We start from the raw sequence: 24,970 nt of genomic DNA, 5'->3' as shown, positions 1-24,970 counted from the left end.
ATTCCCACTGTGTCCTGACAATAGCTGCCCCAAACTTTGGTCCATCCCTCAGCAAATAGTCCAGGACCTTGCGCTGTTGCCGACTACAGCACTCGGTCAAGGCTAACTCTTTATACTGGAAAACAAACAAGTTTCGGACAGACCAAAGAACATCTTTCACTGAGTTAATGGTCTTCCAGGAGCAATCGATGTTTGTCCCAGTGTACGTCCCAGGGAATAGCCTGTAGAGCACAGAGTCACAGAGCTGCTTGGGATGAGACTCAACAAAGACCATTGTTTCTCTCTCCTGGCTTCCTCTGCAAAGGCACATTACAGAAGGACCTATGTGAGTGTGTCTTTCCCCCCCATAGCCACTTCAAGGCCAGTGAGTAGTGGTGTAGAGGGTCTGTACAGAAACGAGGAATCTGACAGGTAGTTCCCTTCTCACCACCAGCCAAGTAATGTCTTGGTGCTTGTTGGAAAGTTCTGGTGATGAGGCATTCTGCCAAATGACTTCTGCAGTCTGAGTAGGGAGCCACACAACAGGATCCTCTCCTTTTCCCTTAGGGTCTTATTAACTTTATATGCTGACCACTTTCTGATGTCTTGTGGTCAAAGGTGTTGCTCTTTGAAAATTTTTCGACAAGAGACAGGTGATATGAAATGGTCCAACTACTTGGTGTGTTCAACGGTAACAAGGCCACACCCATCCTTTGCAACACCAGGGACAGGTAGTACCTAGTGACACTTGGTGCTAGTGTACTGAGGGTTTACACGGAGCTTAATGCAGCCAAACACAAAGGCAGCTATCAGATTGAGGATGGCATTGGGTGTGCCCTTCATGCCCTTACCCAGAGCTTTGTACATGGAGTCTGTATGGATACAATTCGTCTTTGACTTTCAGGTGAAATGGAAGATGGCTCAGGTGACCCTGCAACCCCCCCCCCCCCAACCCAAAACCGTATGCCCAGCACCTCTGGGCAATCTAGCCTGACAGTGAATGGGATACAGGATTGGAATGTGCTCTCCGAAATTGGCTTTGGGGAGGTAATCCACATTTGGGTCCGATTACTCTGCACCAATTGTAGTCATGCATTTGCAATAAATGGGTGGGAATCAGAACCTTTCCCAATCAGACCTGGAGTAAGGCAGGACTGCCCTGTTTGTGTATCACTGAGAGCTTTTTGCTGAGTCCATCAGGAAGGATGCGAGCCTGAGACGGATGACTATTCCACGCAGCGGAAAGTCCTCTCCATATATGGATGACATCAGATCCGCTGTCATTGCACAGACTCATGACCACATGCAAGCAGTTTGAACTGGCCTTGGGAGCCAAGATGAAGCAGGCAAAAGTGAAGCCACGTTTTTTGGGAACTAGGCCAACCAATCCTTTATCCACTCACTGCCAGGACAAGTTACCTGAGGTTGCTTGGAATATGGCTTGGAGGAGCCAGGTTATGAATTAAAACCTGGGAGGAACATGTTGCCAAGGTATGACAGAAACTGAGCAGATGGGAGCAGATCTGGAGATGTCTCAGTTTATCACTTCTTCTGCTCCTGGTGGTTATTGTTTCACTATTGCACTCCCAAGCCTGCTTTAATCATCTCCCTCGATATGGGAACTGAGTTCAGCACATTTGTTGTGTGAGTGGTTAGGGACTTGATCCTACATAGTGCTTAGTCCATGGAATAGTGCAGTGGTGTTCTCAATGTATCACTCTTTAAATTCTGTTATTTGGACAATCCATTAAACCACATTCACATGAAAAGCACAAAACAGTTTATGCTTTAGAAAATCTGTCACAGTAGTCAGCAACAAATTCCATGGCAGGGATTCTTTTGAACATTTCATGCTAAGTGAATGTTTGTGTTAATGGATTATTCAGTCATCACATTATGTTACAAAGATGAAGAAAAATATGTTTAATCCTAACACTCAATGAAAAGAGTTTTTTGTTTCTTGTGACTGTACTTTGAAGTTTTGTACTAAGGCAATATTTCAATGGCAAGTGAAGCTCATTTTACCCTTATGTCCAAGATTTCCAGTGAGATGTTCAGTCAGGTGTAACTGCCTTTATTCTGCTACATCAAGCATTCACAAGTCAGGCATTAGAGGACAGATGTATATATAACCTATCTCTACATCACTCAAATCAGAACACTCTACATGCTAGAGAAAGGGATCTTGGCATCAAAAATTTATAATAATCAAAATGTTAGAAGCACAGGTTCTGTGACTGGGATGTGACTTTGGCATGTGTCTTACTCTGGTTGAAACTGCCACCTCAGTCTTAACTTGAGATAGGATTAATGCGTAGGGACACCAAAAATTCAAATAATTCTATATCCATCCAATTTTAGCCATCAGGCCTAATATTTGGAATTGGCTTTCTGCCCAGTACGAGAGAGTCTCATGTCAAAGCCAATGTGCAAATGGAGATGTGAGGAAGCCCTAATGGGACCAGACCTGATTGATTTGTAGGGGAAGGGGAGAGGGGGTTACAAAGAAAATGGAGGGCTGAGGTAAGAAGGCCAAAATATTCCTTCTTTTCCCACTGCCTTCCCCACCCCCACACCCTAAAACCCAAAAGAAATCTTCTCAGGGAAACAAGTATGGTCACTTACCTCAAACTCTTCTGGTGACTTTCCTGCTTCCTGCCAGATTTCCATGGAATCTTGACCCCTGACCCTCCCAGCGTCATTTTCAAAGTCGTGTCACTGTTTTTTTTCTAATTAAGTTAGATATTTGGCTGCTTGCAGCAAGGTAAGTAGCCAAGTTTGAATGAGCAAAGGTAAATGCTTTTGGAAGGGAGACATGTACAATTTTGGTCTCCCTACTTAAGAAAGGATGTACTGTACTGGCACTGGAGGGGGTGCAGAGTTGGTTCACTAGGTTGATTCTAGAGCTGGGAAGTTTGGCTTGTGAGGAGAGATTGAATAGACTGGGATTATATTCATTGAAATTTAGAAGAATGAGGGGGGATCTTGCAGAAACATATAAGATTATGAAGGGAATATATATGATAGAAGCAGGGAGGATGTTTCCACTGGTGGGTGAAGCTAGAACTAGGGTCATAGCCTCAAAATTAGGGGGAAGCAGATTACAAATGATTTCAGAAGGAACTTCTTCACCCAAATGATTGTGAATCTGTGAAATTCCCTGTCCAGTGAAGCACTTGAGGCTACCTCATTAAATGATTTTAAGGCAAAGATAGGTAGATATTTGAACAGTAAGGGAATTAAGGGTTATGGTGGAGTGGGTGGGTAAATGAAGCAGAGTCCTTAAAAAGATCAACCATGATCTTATTGAATAGTGGAGCAGGCCCAGTGGCCTACTCTTGCTCCTGCTTCTGATGTTCTTATGTTCTTAAAAGTGGGACTTAGTGCAGAAAGTTGACAAGGCTGATATCGACAGAAATAACCTGAGGGTAGGATTGGTTGACTGCTGTAATGTTATTGTCAATTGGCGTGAAATAATTGGTCGATTGTGTCACTGGTTTCATGAGCTGAATTTGAAGCTATGGCAAATGGAGGCAAAAAATTAGAATGGGATAAGAAAAAGCAACTATAGTTGAAGAGCTAGCACCAAAATATAGTGGGTAGAATGATCTCTTCCTAGAAATTAATCTCTTTGAACATCAAATATTAGCAGTGACAAGCCTGGGAAACTCTCAGAACTGCTGAATGGAAGGTGATTGACATTTACAAGCCTGGGATTTCTGAATTTTAATGCTTCAAAGATGTCAAGAGATAGGGTGCAAAGGCAAGTAAATGGAGTCAAGATAATCACTTCGAATAAAAAGGCAAAACAGACTGGTCTTCTCTTGTTTCTGTGCAACTTGTATCCATGACTCCCAGTGCAGTTAGTTACTAATTTGTTAGGAGAAAGTGAGGACTGCAGATGCTGGAGATTAGAATCGAGAATGTGGTGCAGGAAGAGCACAGCAGATCAGGCAACATCCGAGGAGAAAGAGAATCGATGTTTTGGGCACAAGCCCTTCACCAACGGCCTCATACTAATTTGTTGTCATGCCATAAAGGGCTGTCAGTGAAGATGATATACTATGTGGAAGTTGGAGCCTACCTTTCCTTTCAACAGTATTGTTCCTCCAATGATTTATTTATTTATAAAGCTTGTGAAAAAATTTACATAACATTTCAAACTTGGTATTACACAAAGCACAATATAGATGCTTCCATACAATTAATGAATTATCCCAGTGCGCTTGCCATTGCAGGTTATAATTGCAGTGCACAATTACTTTTCATGCAAAACATTGTCTGTCATATAGACATGTGTTTTACAAGACCCTGATCCTGCTGTCTACAATAACAGGAGGGTCGTTAGCAGTGGCCTTTTTCCAACGGGGCTTTCGCTGGAACCATCTCAATTTTTAGTTCATTCCTCAGCCTGTAATCCTGGAATTGAAGAATGCCAATCTGGTTTCACTTGATCTGTGACAAGTCTTTGCAACAGAAGATCAAAGATTCAAGAAGACCACCTCCAACTGGCTCGATGGTTATCCAGCATCAGTTGATGTTTATCTCAGTGTGCCTCCAGGGGAACAACATGTAAAATACAGGGTTCCATGTAATGGAGCAGTTTAGAATGAATCGTGACATAGAGTCATAGAGTCATAGAGATGTGCAGCGTGGTCCAACCCATCCATGCCGACCAGATATTCCAACCCAATCTAGTCCCACCTGCCAGCACCCGGCCCATATCCCTCCAAACCCTTCCTATTCATATACCCATCCAAATGCCTCTTAAATGTTGCAATTGTACCAGCCTCCACCACATCCTCTGGCAGCTCATTCCATACACGTACCATCCTCTGCATGAAAAGGTTGCCCCTTAGGTCTTTTTTATATCTTTCCCCTCTCACCCTAAACCTATGCCCTCTAGTTCTGGATTCCCCAACGTCAGGGAAAAGACTTTTTCTATTTATCCTATCTATGCCCCTCATAATTTTGTAAACCTCTATAAGGTCACCCCTGAGCCTCCAACGCTCCAGGGAAAACAGCCCCAGCCTGTTCAGCCTCTCCCTGTAGCTCAGATCCTCCAACCCTGGCAACATCCTTGTAAATCTTTTCTGAACCCTTTCAAGTTTCACAACATCTTTCCGAAAGGAAGGAGACCAGAATTGCACACAATATTTCAACAGTGACCTAACCAATGTCCTGTACAACTGCAACATGACCTCCCAACTCCTGCACTCAATACTCTGACCAATAAAGGAAAGCATACCAAACGCCTTTTTCACTATCCTATCCAATTGCGACTCCACTTTCAAGGAACTATGAACCTGCACTCCAAGGTCTCTTTGTTCAGCAACACTCCCTCGGACCTTACCATTAAGTGTATAAGTCCTGCTAAGATTTGCTTTCCCAAAATGCAGCACCTCACAATTATCTGAATTAAACTCCATCCGCCACTTCTCAGTCCATTGGCCCATCTGGTCCAGATCCTGTTGTAATCTGAGGTATTCCTCTTCGCTGTCCACTATACCTCTAATTTTGGTGTCATCTTGGCAATTTTGGTGACATAAAACACTTAATCTGTTTTCAAAGATAGAATTTGGAAGCAGATAGGTGACAGTCTCTTCTCCACTGCAGCTAGCTCATACCACATAGAAAGAGGTCTTTCAGCCCATCATCAAACTTTCTTCTATTCTAATTCTACATTCCAGCATTTGGACCGAAGTATGAACGGTGTTTCAAGTATTCAATTAAATAGTTCTTAGAGTCTTCAATGTTCCCACTTCTATCAACTTCCCAGTCATTGAGTTTCAGGTAATCACAATCCTATGGGTGCAAACTTTTTCCTCAAAAGCTCTCTAAACCTCTTACTGCCTTAAAACTGTGTCCACTGGTTGTTGACCCTTTGACTAAGGGAAATGTTTTTCCCTCTCTATGTCCCTCAGGACTTTGTACATCTTAATCAAATACCCTTCAGTTTTCTTTGCCTCTGTTGTCTCTCTTCACAGCTGAATCACTCCAGCTGAGGAAAAGTCCTGGTGAATCTCTGCTGCACCCTTCCTAATGCAATTACAACCTTCCTATAACCAGAACTGCATGCAGTACTCTAAATCCAGCCTAACTAACATTATATACAGCTCCATCATAACCTCCATGATTTTATATTCAATGCCTTAATTTAGATAAGCTAGAATTCGTATGCCTTCCTCACCACCGTATCTTCCTGTCTGGCTGCTGTCAACCGGGTCCCTCTGATCCTCTGTACCTCCTTGTGTCCCACCATTCAACAGGAACTCCCCCTTGCCTTGTTATTATTCCCAAAATGCATCACCTCACACTATTCAGAATAAAATTTCATTTGCCAATGTTCAAGGCACATTTACCATCCTGTAGTCCTTAGGCTTTCCTTCTCGCTATTTACCCCATCACCAGTTTAGATCTGAAGAAGGGTCACTGTAACTGAAACCCGAACTCATCTCCATGGATGCTGTCAAACCTGCTGAGTTTCTCCAGAAATTCTTGTTTTTGTTTGCTACCAGTTTTTGTGTGATCTTTGAACTTACACGTCATACTTCTTACTTTCTTGTGAAATTGTGAATGTACATGACATACAGCAAAAAACTCAGCACTGAACCCTGTGGTGTGCCCCTGGACACAGATTTCCAGTCACAAAAACTTCCGTTATCCTGTGCTTCCTGCCACTAAACCACTTTTGGATCCAATTTGCCCCTTAGCTTTCTCAAAGGCAGCGTGTCAGGGCAGTATGACTTTGAACATGCAGGAAGAATCTGACAGGGAGGGGTCCCTTCGCACCACCAGGCAGGCTACATCTTGGTGCTTATTTGAAAGTCCTGTTGATCAGAGTTTCTGCCAAATGAGACTGAAACACAACTCTGGAACCATCCTTTTCCTACAAGTTTGAAAATGTGTTGCTGGAAAAGCACAGCAGGTCAGGCAGCATCCAAGGAGCAGGAGAATCGACATTTCGGGCATGAGGCCTTCTTCAGGAATGAGGAAAGTGTGTCCAGCAGGCTAAGATAAAAGGGAGGGAGGAGGGACTTGGGGGAGGGGCATTGGAAATGTGATAGGTGGAAGGAAGTCAAGGTGAGGGTGATAGGCCGGAGTGGGGGTGGGGGCGGAGAGGTTAGGAAGAAGATTCTGAGTTCGAGGGATTTGACTGAGACAAGGTGGGGGGGAGGGGAAATGAGGAAACTGGACAAATCTGAGTTCATCCCTTGTGGTTGGCGGGTTCTTAGGCAGACGATGAGGTGCTCTTCCTCCAACCGTCGTGTTGCTATGGTCTGACGATGGAGGAGTCCAAGGACCTGCATGTCGTTGGTGGAGTGGGAGGGGGAATTGAAGTGTTGAGCCACGGGGTGGTTGGGTTGGTTGGTCCGGGTGTCCCAGAGGTGTTCTCTGAAACATTCCGCAAGTAGGCAGCCTGTCTCCCCAATATAGAGGAGGCCACATCGGGTGCAGTGGATACAATAATGATGTGTGTGGAGGTGCAGGTGAATTTGTGGCGGATATGGAAGGATCCCTTGGGGCCTTGGAGGGAAGTAAGGGGGGAGGTGTGGGCACAAGTTTTGCATTTCTTGCGGTTGCAGTGGAAGGTGCCGGGAGTGGAGGTTGGGTTGGTGGGAGGTGTGGACCTGACGAGGGAATCACGGAGGGAGTGGTCTTTTCGGAACGCTGATAGAGGAGGGAGGGAAATATATCCTTGGTGGTGGGGTCCGTTTGGAGGTGGCGGAAATGACGACGGATGATACGATATATGTGCAACACATTTCCAGCAGCACATTTTCAGCTCTGATCTCCAGCATCTGCAGTCCTCACTTTCTCCTTGAAGATTTTCCTACAGGGTCTTGAGTACGTTATCTGCAGACCACTACTCGATGAACCAGTGATCAAAAGTACTTTCTGCACAAAGCTTTCCATCAGGAACAGATGGTGCTGTGCACCACAACCAATTGGAGTGTTCCATGGCTACATGGCTAGACTCACCTTTGGGAGCAACAGGTTAGATAGAAACTCAACATATAATGACACTCGACATTTATGCAACAATTCTGCTTGTTGTAGTTGCACTCAAAGGTTGTCATCAGGATGAGGGTCACATTTTTTTCTAGACTTTATGTCGAGGTTCATACATCACATCCTTGCTGATAAATAAATTTTCACTTTCTTGATAAGGCAGAAGATGATGACCATGAAGTGTAGGAACAGGGTTTGTCCTGGACCCACGTCACATAGAGTAAGACGGAGAGTGCCTCATACCTGATGACCAGGTTCTTACACACAATAGAGAAAAAGCATGGCTCCCATGTGTCCAGTTCTGCTCCACCACAGCTATGCCAGTAACCTTCAGAAAAAAAATCAGCCAACATTTTATGCATCACCTCACACTTTTCAGAATAAAATTCCATTCGCCACTGTTTACTATTACTATTTACAGGGAACAGTGTAGACATAGTGTCACCTTCTCCACTTGAGTTTCAAGTTGTTAACTCAGGAGTGATATTGAGGGGTGGTTTAGGTAACATGGTGGGATCCATGATTAGCACTGCTACCTCACAGCACCGGGGACCCAGATTCGATTTCAGCCTTGGGCGACTGTCTGTGTGAAGTTTGCACATTCTCCCCACGTCAGCATGGGTTTCCTCCCACAGTCCAAAGATGTGCAGGTGAGGTGGATTGGCCATGCTAAATTGCCCACAGTGTCTTGGGATGTGCAGGCTAACAGGATTAGCCATGGTAAATGCAGGATTACGGAGATAAGGTGGGGCTTTGGGTCTATGTGGGATACTCTTTGGAGGGCCAGTGCAAGACTTGATGGGCCGAGTGGCATCTTTCTGCTCTGTTGGGGTTCTATGATTCTAGGTCAATGTTTGCCTTGGCATGCTGTCAGATATGATTGGAAAGAAAAAAATAGGCAGATTGAATTGAAATCAATTCTGCCAGATCTGAATTTCCTAGCAATGGTACAAAAAAAACCCAGAAATTGCTGTAAAATCTCAGCAGGTCTGGCAGCATCTTTGAAGAGAAAGCAGAGATAAAATTTCTGGTCCAATGACCCTTCTTCAGAAGAAGATGCGCTTTAACCTCCTTCCCCTTTGATAGAAGGCAGAAGCTTAAGGCAAATAAGAACTGATGACTTAATTTACTGAAGGGAGCATATAAGTTACTGTGTGTTGGGAGCCCATACAGGGAGGGAATACCACCACCACTTTCACAGCAACAACTTGTGATATCCCTTTTGTCTAAACTAAACAAATACTAGAAAGTCTCAGCAACTTGGACAGCAGCTGTGGAGAAGATCAGGGTTAAAGTTTTAGGTTGAGATGGCATTTGTCAGACTGAAGGATTGAAATAAGCTGGTAGAAATGGGCGGGGATAAGACTGAAGGGACCACATAAACAAAAGGATATTGGTTGCACACAAAGGTCTGTAATAGGGTGAATGCTGCAGAGATTAAATAAACTTCTGATTTTTTTTAAGAGAAATAACTTCTCCAGCTCTCATTCTATCATAGATCTTTTCTTTTATTCTCCCCAAAATCCCCTAGGCACCTTCCCCTGAATTGAAACTCTTACATTCCTACCTTGCTTCAGTTTTGAAGAAAAAAAAATCAGCCTGAAATATTAACCTGGTTTCTTTCTTCATAGATGCTGTCAGACCTGCTGTGTTTCACCAGTATTTTCTGTTTTTTGTTTTAGATCTCCAACATGTGCAGTATTTTACTTTTGCATCAGTGATCACTATTTGTGGAAGTGCATTCATCATAAAGATGCTGCATAGGGAACTAACAGGCTGTACATTGTGAATAGAAATTAGACAGGAACATTAATGGGAATTATTGCTGATGAAAATAATTCTGAAAGCATTAATGAGTTTGAATTAAAACAGAAATTGCTGGAGAAACTCAGCAGGTCTGGCAGTATCTATAGAGAGAAAACAGAGTTAATGTTTCAGAAAAAGGGTAACTGGATTCAAAACATCGACTACTTTTTCTCCACAGATGCCGCTAGACCTGCTGAATTTCTCTAGCAATGTCTATTTTTGTTTTTGGTTTCCAGTAACAGCATTTCTTTGTTTTATTTTAAAGTTTGAGCTATGCTTACTGGTGTGGATTTACCTCTAATAGGGATTTTACTTGATGTAGCAATGCTTGCATTAACTCCTATAATGCAAGAAACTATCGAGCAGGCACTTATTACAACCAACTATTATGTAGGTGGATTGGCCATGCTAAATTGCCCATAGTGTACAGGGATGTGTAGATTAGGTACATTAGTCAGGGGTCACGTAGAGTAGTAAGGTAAGGGAATGAGTCTGGATGGGTTACTCTTCAGTGGGTCGGTATGGACTTGTTGGACAATGCGGCCTGTTTCCACACTGTAGGGACTCTATGATTATTGCCCATCCCTATTTGCCCTTGAGAAGGTGGTGGTGAGCTGGTTTCTTGTTATCTAAGACCAGAACCTCTTCTGCTGAGACTTATTCATGGTCTAGCCTCCATCCCAGACAACTGAACAACTTATTAGACTAGAAGAGGAAGGAGGAATGGTGTAAGCGCCCCACACAAGGCTCAAGCCACCAGTGGTTGGTGTTACACCTGAACACATCATTATATCAGGGCTCTGTATTGTTGTGTAATATCACAGAAATAAGCAATAATTGCCAGAAATACCATATCCCATAAATGAGTGGGCTAAGAGTAGAGTTTTGGATCAATTGCTTTCATGTGCTCAGGAATCATAGATGCCAGTAAAATGGTTATGATCGGTAAAGTACTCCCAGAGATTGGGATGGGGCAAATCTGTAAGAGCTTGCACTAATAAATAATGTTCACTGAAAGTGAGTTAGTGGTGGCTGCAAAGTTGATTTGTCCATGAACACTCCAGTCTTACTGTGCTTTGGGGAGGTGGCTGGTGCCTGTAGCACAAGCTAGAATATTTGAGTGAGGATGTCAGAATATGGTTGAGGGAGAAGAAGAAACGAAGGAACATCAGAGGAGAATAGAATTCTAAACAAGTCTGGGGATTGGCGTCAGATGGAAAGCAGTATGTCCAAAACAGAAATTAATCAATAAACCATTACACCACATTATTTCCAGAACTGCTGCACTCCATCTGTCGCAATCAGTGAGTTGCTGATGATTTGTCCCTCTCCAAGAGCTTGAGAAATCTTTGAGTGTTTCATTCTTCGAAGGCGCTTATTAACTGAGTGATAGCTGTGTATTTCCAAAGGCCATTGTAGACAAATTACTTCATTCTCTCTTTTTGGGTTTTTTTTTCTCTATTCTTCTCTCAGTATGGAAGAACTGAAGTCATTGAAAACTCATTGAACCCAGATTTTGTGCGCAAGTTCGTCCTGGATTACTTCTTTGAAGAGAAGCAGAACCTGCGTTTTGATGTGTGAGTAATGACATCTCTTTCTGCCAGATGCCACACTCTGCTCTCTGTGTCCTTGAGTAAGCCTCAATTATGCTGAAAGCCAATGAGTGAAAGATGATGTGTAAACAAAGCCAATCAGACTATGGGCAAAAACAATAAATACAAAATATCTTAGGTACTTATGCCTTTGTTTAACAAGAAAAGAACAAATCCATAATATCATGCTTATAAAATTACAAAAATAATTTTAAAAGCAGCCATCATCTCACAAGTAAAAATCCAAAAAGACGTACTTCACAAAATTGCATGACAGATTTAATTTTGTAGTGATGCAGAATTTCTAACAGTCATAAACAAATGGCAAACCTTTGTTAAATCTCTCATAAACTTATATTGTTTTCTGATCCTGCAAAATCATCAGTATCTTGCTCATAATATTAAAAACAGAACAGTTCTTGGACAGTAGTAATTACGTTTTAGTCTCAAGTAATTACTTTTCACTTTGCAGCTCTGTGCTGATGAAGTTGTGAACCATTTGTATGTTTTCATTTTATTTTATGCATTAGCAAGACTCATGGTGATGTCTAATTAATTCTGATCATTCCTCTATCGATTTACTGACTAAAAATTATGTTAGTTATGTATCTACAGGCTTCTGAGCCTCCACCCCCACCCCTGTGCGTAAGTGTATGGTAAAAACTCACTATTGCTTTAGAGAGAAAATTGATCCTTTGCCGTTATTCACAATGAGTATCCTTACCAGAAAACGTCAATTTTCTGATTTAATTCATTATAGAATAAAAAGCATCTCAAACAAAAACATGCTCACCTCTGCATAGACACTAGGGCTGATTTTTAATTTTCAACACTGGTGGGAGATAGTTACTAATGGTTTGGCTTTCTGTAAACAGTGTGAAAGAAAGTTGTGTGGTCCATATGGGTAGGTGATCCACTACCATCCATTTGCCTCAACACCACATGTTAAAATCAGCCCTACAAATGTCACTTCACAAAGACATCAGGCTTATGCAGACTGGGAATGAATGGAAAGTGTGTTGGAGTATGATAACTGGACAAATTAAATATTATCAAGCAATCTTGTAGTGTACATTGGGATGGTTGTCTGCAAAGTTGTTATTCAAACATATACTTTTGTGACAATCTAACTGCACAATCATAACAGGAAGACATTGAATGTCTTCAGAAATAGGAATTGTCTTTATTGATTGAATTCTTAAAATAAAGCTGAAAAGAGATCAATTGAAAATATGACCCTTGATGGGTGGAGACCTGGAAATCCCATTGCAACTTTATTTTACATTTTGAAATGTCACCATTGTCAAGAATGTTTTAAATACACTCTCATCTTGTTCACAAATCCTGGAGGTTCATTAAATGTGCAAATGACACAAGTAGCCGCTTTGTGTCACAGTCTATGATTGTGGCTTTCAGTCTCAGTGCCCAGCTCACTCTGCTAAATTTATGAACAGATTATATTCCTTCATAATACCAAAGGTGGAGGTCAAGGAAAAGTGGAAATTTTCCCATTCATTGAGTCTGAGATCACTTCTGTCAAATTCTTGCCCACTTAATGCACCACTTAATCCTGTCTTTTGCCAGCATGGTGGCTCAGTGGTTAGCACTGCTGCCTCACAGTGCCAGGGACAAGGGTTCAATTCCAGCCTTGGGTGAACATCAGAGTGGAGTTTGCACATTCTCCATTTCTCCGCATGGGTTTCCTTTGTGTGTTCCGGTTTCCTCCCATGGTTACGTGGATTGGCCGTGCAAAATTGCCTCATTCTGTCCAGGGATGTGCAGACAATGTGGATTAGCCATGGGAAGTGCAGTGAAACGGTAGGGGGCTGGACCTGGGTGGGAGAGTTGGTGTGGACTTGATGGACTGAATGGCCTGCTTCCTCAATGTAAGGATTCTCTGGTCTCCAAAACTAGAGGGCATAGGTTTAAGCTGAGAGGAAAAAGATTTAAAAGAGACCTTAGTGGCAACTTTTTCACACAGAAGGCGGTGTGTGTATGAATGAACTACCAGAGGAAGTGGTGGAGGTTGGTATAATTACAACATTTTAAAAAACCTCTGAATGGGTACATGAGTGGAAAGGGCTTAGAGAGATATGGGGTAAAAGCAAACGGGACTAGATTAACTTAGGATATCTGGTCAGCAGGTTTGTTTGTTTGTATCTCTATGATTCTATGTGGCATCACAAGTTTCCCAGCTTCAACACTGAACTTTTGGGTTGGTGGTCACTTAGATACCTTCAAAGGGCCACAGAGTTTTATGCCAGCAGTAATTGGGCGCATCATGTGTGCTCATTACTAGAACAATTCACCTACAGGATGACGGCAGTAAATATGTTCCCATCAAGTTCTCCTCCAAGTCACAGAGTATCCTGACTTGGAACTTTATCACTGTGCTTTCACAGTATCTGGAGCAATAGCCTGGAATTCCCTTACTAGTAACACTGTGATACCAGCCACATCACAAGGACTGCACAAGTTCAAAATGGCACCTCACCACTCATCTTCACCAGGATTATTAGGGATAGACAATAAATGCTGGCTGAGCCAGTGATACCCACATCCCATGAACTAATAAAAACAATCCACTGCTCTGCTCTGCTCACGTACCTATTTAGTTGATAATGCATTTGCATTAAGCCGTGGAATTGACCAGAAAATAATCAGCTGTAGTGGGTTGTCAGGAGCTGCTTTCACTGCTTTTGAGGGCAGCTGGTTGTTTTAATTTAAGGATGTTTTCCAGCTTTGACTGTTTCTTTCTTTTTCTACCTGTCAGAGAACTTACTCAGGAGATTTTCGCTGGGCATATCATACCCACCATCTGGCAGCTTTCTGGCAGGCAGTCCAATATATTGAACAATTGCAGAAGCAAACTTCTTTTTTAAAATGTTGGTCCCTTGAAGTTTGCATCTCCATTCTCCTAAGCAGAGTTAGGATGTGAGCCGGCTGTCCAAATAGTTCTGAATGCACCAAGTGCTCTCTCTCTCTCTGAGCACACATTATTTAAGATCTGCAGGAGTTCAATGCTGTGCTTGGCAGGATAAGAGCGAATAATGATGCATCATCTTCAGTAATACCTTCAGCTGTCAGTCTGGCAGTGATGGCATGGCATCTGGTTAATCAGGCAAAAAGCAATTGGATAAGGGTTATGTTGAAGTTCTGACAGGTGTGTGTGTGTGTGTGTGTGTGTGTGTGTGTGTGTGTGTGTTTGTGTGTGTGTGTGAAGGAGATTCTTAGATGCACTGCTGTGTCATGCCTCAGGCCTTGGCATCTCTGCTGCTGACTGACTGTGTTTCATGTAGTAGTATCAGTGTTTGCAATGTCATTACACCTCTTCCTGTGCAAGTTGTCTCCTTCCTGTTATTTTTCCATCTTCTTGTTCAAAAAGAGTAAAAGTGGACTAATGCATGCTGTAGGCAGAGGATTCCAACATGTATGAACCAGCTTAGCAAATGTGCGTGATGACAGAAACAAGTATGGCCAAGAGGGACATATTGAATGAGCCCTTTAGCAATGTTTCAGTATGTGAATGAAAGCATGAAGAGTTGCAGCAAAGCCTCCCTCATTGACATAGCAAGCAGACAAGGGAAGATTTGGTAGTACTGCGGCAAAATGGTGTTCTCATTATTTAAGGCTAATAACATGCTGGCCTTCATAACAAGAGGGATTGAGTATAGAAGCAAAGAGGTTCTTCTGCAGCTGTACAAGGCCCTGGTGAGACCACACCTGGAGTACTGTGTGCAGTTCTGGTCTCCACATTTGAGGAAAGACATTCTGGCTATTGAGGGAGTGCAGCGTAGGTTCACGAGGTCAATTCCTGGAATGGTGGGATTACCTTACAGTGAAAGACTGAAGCGACTGGGCTTGTATACCCTTGAGTTTAGAAGACTGAGAGGGGATTTGATTGAGACATATAAGATTATTAAAGGATTGGACACTCTGGAGGCAGGAAACATGTTTCCGCTGATGGGTGAGTGTCGAACCAGAGGACACAGCTTAAAAATGGGGTAGACCATTTAGGACAGAGATGAGGAGAAACTTCTTCACCCAGAGAGTGGTGGCTGTGTGGAATGCTCTGCCCCAGAGGGCAGTGGAGGCCCAGTCTCTGGATTCATTTAAGAAAGAGTTGGATAGAGCTCTCAAGGATTGTGGAATCAAGGGTTATGGAGATAAGGCAGGAACAGGATACTGATTAAGGAGATCAGCCATGATCATATTGAATGGTGGTGCAGGCTCGAAGGGCTGAATGGCCTACTCCTGCACCTATTGTCTATTGTCTATTAATCTCATGTGTCAAAAATATGAGAGCGTGATATTGGTCCTCAGTGTGTAATTATTAAGTACTGTAGCTAGATCTGGGGAAAATGCTAATTTTATTCAGATGTTGTACCATCTCTTGCTATGCCTGTGCATCTAGTTTCTGTTTTAGCCCATCCACCGTTTATGGAGAAGGCCTCTATGTTGATCTTCACTTGCTTCACTAGCAACTCCGTGACTGTTGCTGTAAACCTCACATTACCTAAAGCCATCTTACTGAAACCCTGCAGCATTACCTCCTTCCTTTGCCTGGAAAAGCCCTCCCTCTGTTCAGTTGCTGCACATACTATGACGCTGCTGTGGCAGTCAGTTTCCCGGCTTCCAATTACTGAGCCTCCTGCAATTTCCTCTGGCAGCTGGCCTCCCCATGTAAGTGAGGAGGAAACTCAGTTAATGGCATCGTTCTCAGCTTGCCTAAGTCCCACTGTCGATGACCAAGGTCACATCTCCACCCCATTCTCATCAAACAACAAGTCACCATTGGGATTCTACTATGCATCTCCAATTAATGGTATTAATTAATTAAGTGAACATGCTTCAATGAAGCTTTAATATGTCATATGAGGGTTAATGTCATATTTTATGTGATAACACTCATGTTACTCATTTACAACTGTATATGCTTTGAGTTGAATGAGGCAGCTCCCCACTGTCATGGTTAAAAGGGCCAGCTGTCCAGTTTGCAGGTGACTTTGACTTACACCTGTTATTGCAAAGTTGTTGGCAATGCGTTTACTTGTTCTTTGGAGGTCTATCAGTGAGCTTATGCATCCATTCAGGAAGGTTAGAGAATTGGGTCATCTGTACTGACTAGGTCCGGAACTGTTTGTAACTGCAATAGCTCTAGGTCCGCAGCATGACTGAGGGATGGAACAATGATTGCATTGAAGGGAAGCTACATGCACAGAATAGACAAGAGGGCTCCCCAGAAGAGAAGGCTGTACCAATATGGATTTTTAGAGTCAGGAGAAAAGCCTGAAGTCACTCACGTTCACCATGGTGGGACTTATCGAACTATACCCATGACTCAAACGTGACTTGGAGCATCATACCAGGGAGAGAACAGCATGGCAGTAGTTATAACAATCACAGCAGCATTTAACCAATTAGTTATTTCCAGGCAGCAGCAGGCTACCTACCATTGAAGCATCAGGGAGGTGTTGGAAGACAAGAAAAGCATATTCTCTCAGATATGGAAGAGGCAGGATGTGTGAGAATGTGGATTAACCAGGATAGTGGGATTCTTGATGATGCAGAGCTCCATCAGCAGGATGTACATGAGCCTGCAGGTCTCCCATGCCGACCAGTAGCATTACCATTTCTTCAACAAGAAGTTAGGTGCACAGTACACCATGTCTGCCATTGTGGCAGCAGACATTATGTCTTAACTTTTAAGCATTCTGCCGTTTCCAATGTCCATGAACCTCCAAAAATGAGTGGGTGTATGGTGATAGCCCTGGAGACGACAGGAACATCATGAAGTAGATCATTACTTAACTGAGACAATGCTTCTGATCATTGAAACATGTGGAAGGAGAGTGGGGCGTACATTCTAGGTGTGCACTTGAGTGGCTGAACAAGGTCCTGAAAATCAGCATTAAGAAGGCACAGCCACCACCTACAGGAATTTGGATGATAGAGGAGGAAGCAGGAGACATTCAGGGCACCTATGTTCCCGACAGCTTCTGCTCAAGCTCTTCTTCCCATAGCACACCTACTCTTTAGCACCATGGCTGCATTATCCTGTCCAGTTTACCACCCACTGGGGAGACTCCATTACAGTACACCCTTGGCTGAAATCCTGCAGTGAAAGCTACCAACAATACTTCAGTTTTCATTGTGGAACACTACAGATGGCTTTATTTAAACAGTTCAACTGTCTTTAGCAAAAAGCATGGAACAGATGAAAGTGTTTGTGGAACTCTCAAATAGTAAGGTAATATTTTGAAGTGTGACATGGGCACAAGGCAAAACAGGGAGTGTTTTTCAAGATGGGGATAGGGAGTGGGGGTATATAGATAAGAGGAACCTCAAGCAGCTCTTGACCTTGAGGACTGCAGCACCTTGGCATTATCTGGGCTGGCTGGCTGAGAGGCAACAGAAAGGGACATTAGCAGCATGACTGAGGGAGGTGGTGATGTCGCAGTGGTAATTTTACTGGGCTAGCTCTGAAAAACACAGATTCAATATCACCACCGCAGCTGATGGAATTTAAATTCAGCTAATAAATCTGGGTTTGAAAGCTCGTAATAATAATGGCGACCATGAAACTATCATTAATTGTTGTAAAAAGCCATCTGGTTTACTAATGTCCTCTCATCTTCTCTTGGCATCCATCTGTCTCAGGAGATGATTGACTGTGTCTGGGGTGTATGTCATTTCTGAATTGAACATTGTCTGTTGTGGCTGTACAGGTCAATTTATAAATGGCAGACCCTCCTGCAGCTGCCACAGATAAATAATATCAGCCTAAGGGCAACATTTGTTTACCTTCCTGTGGGATCCCTTTTCTGCTTCACTTGTATTGACCTCCGATTTTTCTACACCCTTCCTGACTGCTTGTCTCTTGACAGTCTGATGATCTTCAAGTGCTTCCCATGTATTGACTCTTCCCTGTTCAACTTGATGGGATGCTGAGAGATGTCCTTGTTTTGGAGGCGCGAGTGACCTGTCGACCTTGTGCCTTTAGCATGTTACCATAGAGCATGCCTTTGGGGACGCAGCCATCATCTTTTTGGCTTTAACGTACACAGAACACACTGAAGAGACTCAACAGGTTTCTGCAGAGAGAGAAACAGAATTAATGTTACAAGTCCAGTATGCCTCCTTCAGAAATCTTCCTTTGCCTGACGTGGCCCAAACAACTGAGTCGCTATAGATTCAAGAGAACAGACATACTGGAGATCCCTATAAACTGGTGTACTTCTACAATCAACACTCTGCTTTGCCAGAAGATGCTTAACATTGTTCAGAGGCTTCTTCTTTTGTTTTCCTGCCATTATTCTTTCATGTTCCTTTCTGCTCTCTAATTTCTTTTCTACATTCTGCACTGCTCTAGAGTGTCTGTATCAGCCATAAAACTTGCTTTTTCTCTTTATCTCTTCCTGTAAATCTCTTGGTATCCAGCATTTACAGGATTTGTTCATCCCATCCTTTGTGTTCATTGCAACATGTTGGCCCTTTACTCTCACTGTTTCCTTCTTGAATGCATCCCACTGCTCTGCCGCAGATTTACCTGAAATCTTCCAGTCCATTCTGGCTAAATCATATCCCATCTTTTAAAAATTGGCCTTCCCTTCATGTGGAGCTTTGATTTCAGGCCCATCCTTGTCCTTTTTCGAAACTATCCTTGAATGTAATGAAGTTATGATGCAAAATGCTCCCCTGCTGATTTTTTTATCTACTTACACGACTTTATTCCCTACAAGTAAGTCCAGGACTGGCACCTCTCTTGTAGGGCCTTCCACGTATTGGTTTAAAAGAAACCTCTTCTGGATACATAGTGTGAATTCCAATCCCTCCAAACCTTTCACGCTATGACTATCCAGTAATATTGGGGAAGTTGAAATCCCCTTATATTATTACTACATTACTTATACGCTTCTTTATTTTCAGAAGCCCTTCCTTTAAGGCCCTGCAGCCCCTTTTCATCTTGCTGACCTCTGTGACAAAGGCCAAAAGCATGGCAGCCATGAGCCACAGAGGCCTCCATTTCCCTCCTTTCCAAATGTGACATGGGCAGCCATGAGCAGCCTCTTTCACTCAGTGCAACTTCCCATAAGAGGGCTAGACTGCCATGAAGCTTCCTTGGAAGAACTATTACTCAGGCACATTGTTCGATTTCCTGTTGAGCATTCAGGCAGCCAACATTAATAAAATGGAACGACTGCAAATGTTATTTTAGCTGCTTGTCTCTTAGATTTCTTCTCAGTGGTAGATATGTTTTATGTGTGCAATGATCAGCCACTTTGAATAAACCAGTTAGTTACTTGGGTGCAATAGATAAGACATTCGCCATTGGAAGGAACTCTTATATCACTTAAAGAAAGATTATATTGAGTTAGGATTAAGCTTCTAATCCCTTTTCTGAGAGGTGTTTGTCCATCATTCAGTGGACTGCAGAGAAATGAACTGATTAGTGTGCCTGTTTATTGTGACAGCTATAGCTCAGTTGGGAGTATTCTTGCTGTAGAGTCGGAAGGTTTTGAGTTCAGCTCCCACTCGAGCACAGAAATCAAGGCTGACATTCCAGTGCAGTACTGACAGAGTATTGGAGGTACTGAGCTTTGGATCAAACGTTAAGCTAAAATGTCTTCCTTCAGAGATGGATATAAAAACTCCCATGGCACTATTTCAAAGAAGAGCAGAGGAATTATTCCAGATATCTTGACCAATATTGATCTCTCAACCAGCATCACAAAAACTGATTAACTAGTACTATCACCACATTGCTGTTCCTGGGAACTTGATTGTTCGAATTGGTTGCAGCACTCCTACTTCAGAGACTACTCACTGAAAGTGCTTCATTGACTGTGGTGCACTTATATGTCTGGTGCTTCTAAAGGATGCTATAGAAATGCAAGTCTTTGTTTTTACAGTTCTCTCGTGCTTTCATGAGCTGATTCAAAGCTGCGATTTTGTTGAGCTGACTCCAGTATTTTAGGTGTGAGCTGCTACTTCTAAAAACGATGAGCCTGTTTAGCGATATGCATGACTGATGTTAATCATATTCTGCTGACATGTAATGGAGCGTTGTTGTGCATATCCTGATTACTTTGCGTGGAAGGTAAACTTCACCCACTGAAGACACGAGCTTGCCCATGGAAGCTGACTGTTGGATTGGCTTTGTGAAGAATTATTTGCACAAATCTGATTTATAAGAGCATATTCGCTTTGTGTGAATGAGGGATAATCATCCTCTTCAACTGACCTTATTTCAACTTCATAATTTTAACTAAATTCTTTATACAGGGTAAAATAATAATATTTAGTAGTATAATGCTAAATATTTACGGCACAAAAACAGTCCTTTTGGCTCAATAGATCTACATCAATTTTTATACTCCTTCTGAGCTTCTCCTACCTTACTTTGTCTCAACCTATCACCTTATTCTTCCAATCTTTGTTATCCCCATACTTATCTAGTTTCCCCTTAAGTACATCTGTGCTATTCACCTCAATCATTTCATGTAGTAGTGAGCTTTCCACATTTCAGATTGCCATAAAGATGAAAGAAGCAACAAAATCAAGGTTAAGATGTTCAAAAAATATTCAGAAATAACTCTGCCGCATAAATATTCCTTGTGAGGAATTGAAAGCTATCTACGTATATTGGGGATGCTGGGGGATAGCGGTGGAACATTGGAAGTGTTCCTATTCAATCTCTTGCCCCTTAAAGACTTTATCTAACAAGCTAAGGCACTCAAGAAGGCAGCAAGCAAACAGAAGATTGTTAAAACGAATTTGGTCCTCTCCTTCTCTGAGGCAGCACTCCAAACAATTCTGAGACTGCATGTCTGTTGGGAGACAGCTGACAAGAAGGTTTCAAAGCGACCTCTCATTTCCAGACAAGCTTAGACCTCTGCCATCCTTTGCAGCTATCTGCAGTGTAATTACTTCCTTACAGCTTTGTTCTTACCTTCCATGCTCTGTCAATTTAAAAAGAAATCAGTTCTTCATTCTCAGCCCAACATCGTTTGATCTTTGACTGCAATGGCTAATATTAGTTTCTGGACAGTTACTTAACTTTGAAGTTTGGAAGTATAAGAGGAGTTTCTGGATGTATCCGTTCGCTAACTTTTGCCATATACAAAGAAGATTCAATACAGCCTGGCAAAAGGAAAATGGATTTATTTGGCCCAATGTGTAGGTTTTGCTTCATTTCTATCCTGGATGTTTGGCCTGGCCCAACATTACAACAAAGGGCATTGCCATCAATTTTAATAATTTCATCTGAAACACCCTTGGTTTGGAGCATTACGGGAGGCGTTGGCCTCGTATTATCATTTGAACTATTAACCAGAGCCCCAGGTAATGTTCTGGCAACCTGGGTTCAAATCCCATTGTGGATTTTAAAAAAAATATATGGAATGAAGAGTCAAATGCTGACTATGAATCCATTGTCGACTGGTGGAAAAACCATCTGGTTCACTCATACCCTTTAGGGAAGGAAGCTGCTATCCTGGTCTGGCCTATAGCTGACTCCAGACCCACAGCAATGTGATTGACTCTTAACTACCCTCTGGACAATTAGGAATGGGCAGCAAATGCTGCCTAGCCAGCGATGCCCTTGTTGTATGAATGAATAAAAAAAATGAATCCCAGTACAGCAGATGATGGAATTTGAATTCAATAAAAATCTGGAATTAAGAGTCTGATGATGACCATGAAGCCACTTTTGGTTATCAGGATAAAAATGACCAGGTTCACTAAGTCAATAAAGCAGTTGCAGAATATTCAATGATACAAATCTCTAACAATAATTTATTAGTGTTAGGAACAAGATTTCACAACGCAGTGTTTCCCTGCTAGACTAAGGAGGCTGCATGCCATTATAGGAACATGACCTGTCATTAAAAAGGTAAGAAAGCTGTTAAGTACTAGACTGATATTTTGCATCAAATACTAAAATTTCATGAAATTCACAGGGAGGTTGTGGATGAGCTGACATTTTTACACCGTTCTTGGTGGAGGGGTGCGTATAGTCAAACAAAATGCGGATATTTGCAAATCATGGGGTATTTCTTCAATGCCATAAGTTGCTTAATACATTGCACTTTGCTAATGCAAAATCATTAAACTCTCTGTTACTTTTGAACAAAATTCTGGGTCAGTATTTTTGTTGCTGTATCTTATTATCACGTTTGAGAAGTACTGTTTACAAAAACCACAGTTCAAGGCATCCTGGCGCAGCCTTATTATTGTTTTCTCAATGTTAATTCCTACTGTCTGCTCCAAGCATTGACCTTGATGTTAATATACAGGCAGGGAGAGTGTAGGGAAGAGGGTGTGGAAAACAAGGCAACAAGAGAAATGGAAACTTTGCTTATCCGAATTACATTATTCAAGAAACAGGATACAGCTTTGTGTCTAAAACTGGTTAGATTAAATACCTACATGTAGAACTGATGTGGAGTCCTGGTGTTGGACTGGGGTGGACAAAGTTACAAATCACACAACACCAGGTTATCGTCCGACAGGTTTATTTGAAAGTACAAGCTTTCAGAGCGCTGCTCCTTCATCAGGTAGATAGTGGGCCAGGATCATAAGACACAGAATTTATAGTAAAAGATAAAAGTGTCATACAACTGATGCAATGTATTGACCAAACTTAGATTGCTGTTAAGTATTTAGTCACTTAGAATGAGGATGCAGGTTTCAATTGATTGCTATGTAAATCCCAGACCTTGTTTCAAGTCACAGTCCCAAGATAACTTAAGGTGCTTGCAAGGTTTGTGAAGGTTTGTAGCTCAGGTTGAGGTTTGGGGTGTAGGTTTGCTCGCTGAGCACCTATACAACATATTCAAGAAGAACGGATACTCAGAAATACAGTCCGCAGATTCCTCAAGAATGGTGGGTTTGTGTGCTACTAGGACTCCGAGGGGTCTTAGTAGTCTGGCTGTCATTTCTGAAACTTCTTTGATGAATGGGAAGGTGGTTAGGGTTTCTGGCTGTGTTTGGTCTGCTTGTCGTGGTTTGTTCTTGAGGAATCTGTGGACTGTATTTTTTGAGTATCCGTTCTTCTTGAATACGTTGTATAGGTGGTTCTCCTCTGTTTTTCGAAGCTCGTCTGTGCTGCAGTGTGTGGTGGCTCATTGGAATAGTGTTCTGATACAGCTTTGTTTGTGTGTGTTGGGATGGTTGCTGGTGTGGTTAAGTATTTGGTCAGTGTTTGTCGGTTTTCTGTATACGCAGGTTGTAGTTCTCCGTTGGCCTTTCTTTCGACTGTGACATCCAGGAATGTGAGAACAAATCACGACAAGCAGACCAAACACAGCCAGAAACCCTAACCACCTTACCATACATCAAAGAAGTTTCAGAAATGACAGCCAGACTACTAAGACCCCTCAGAATCCTAGTAGCACACAAACCCACCAACACTCTCAAACAAAAACTAACAAACTTAAAAGACCCAGTACAACCCATGGACAAAACCAACGTCATCTACAAAATTCCATGCAAGGACTGCCACAAACACTATGTAGGACAAACAGGAAGAAAGTTAGCCACCAGGATACATGAACACCAGCTAGCCACAAAAAGACATGACCCTCTCTCCCTCGTAGCCCTACACACGGGGGAAAAAAATCACCAATTTGACTGGGACAACACATCTATCCTGGGACAGACTAAGCAAAGACATGCCAGAGAATTCCTCGAGGCCAGGCACTCCAACCACAACGCCATAAACAAACACATAGATCTAGATACCATCTATCAACCTCTCAGAAAACAAACAGGAAATGACATCACCACAAACCCCAGGAACCCCATCTAGGACAAACCTATAAATAGAAAGCAGGAGACAACAGCTTCGCTTTACTTGGAGGTCGCCATTGATGATGTTACCTAGCCAGGTAATGAAACGTCTGGATATCAAACCTACAGCTCAGCGAGCAAACCTACACCCTATAACTTAAGGTTTTATCAGTATATTAAGAAAAGGACATCCTGAGCTCAGGTTAGAGTCTTTCTGACTCCCAACCTTGAGTCAGACTGCTTCTGTTTCCAAAGTGGGAATTTATAAAATGTCATATGGACTGATTGCTTACGGATTGTGTGTTTTCAGAACAAAATAGAATGTATCTGCAAATACAAATCTGCAAATGCAAATTCACCCCATAGACCTATGTGTCTATAATGTAGTGGGATCACCTATAGGGTGACATGAACCATAGATCCTGATTGAGGCCATCCTCATGGGTATTGAACTTAGCTATCAGCCTCTACTTGGTGACTCCGTAAAGACTGCCTTCACCCGAAGAGCCGAGGCCGAATATCCTTGACCGCTGAAGTGACCACTGGGAGGGAACATACCTGTCTGGCAATTGTTGTGCAGTGTGTCCATTCATCCATTGTCATAGCGACTGCTTGGTCTCGCCAATTTACCATGCCTCGGGGCATCCTTGCCTGCAGCATATGAGATAGACAACGCTGGCTGAGTCACATGAGTACCTGCCACGCACATGGTGGGTGGTGTCCCCACGTGTAATGGTAGTATCCCTGTCACTCTGACACATCTTACAGTGGTTGCCATGACAGGGTCG

The 24,970-nt window shown here is 42.6% G+C and overlaps 1 protein-coding gene across 1 annotated transcript in view; it reads left to right on the top strand.

Moving 5' to 3' along the window:
- LOC140483647 (copine-9-like) overlaps window positions 1-24,970 on the top strand; it is a 404,134-nt gene that overhangs the window by 124,785 nt on the left and 254,379 nt on the right. Inside the window, exon 4 of the mRNA XM_072581965.1 lies at window positions 11,272-11,375. Coding sequence (XP_072438066.1) covers window positions 11,272-11,375 — 104 coding nt within the window. The remainder of the gene's footprint in view (window positions 1-11,271; window positions 11,376-24,970) is intronic.

The sequence above is a fragment of the Chiloscyllium punctatum genome, chromosome 12 (genome assembly GCF_047496795.1).
Source record: "Chiloscyllium punctatum isolate Juve2018m chromosome 12, sChiPun1.3, whole genome shotgun sequence".
NCBI classification, from domain to species: Eukaryota; Metazoa; Chordata; class Chondrichthyes; order Orectolobiformes; family Hemiscylliidae; genus Chiloscyllium; species Chiloscyllium punctatum.
This window is presented reverse-complemented; position numbering and strand designations above follow the sequence as displayed.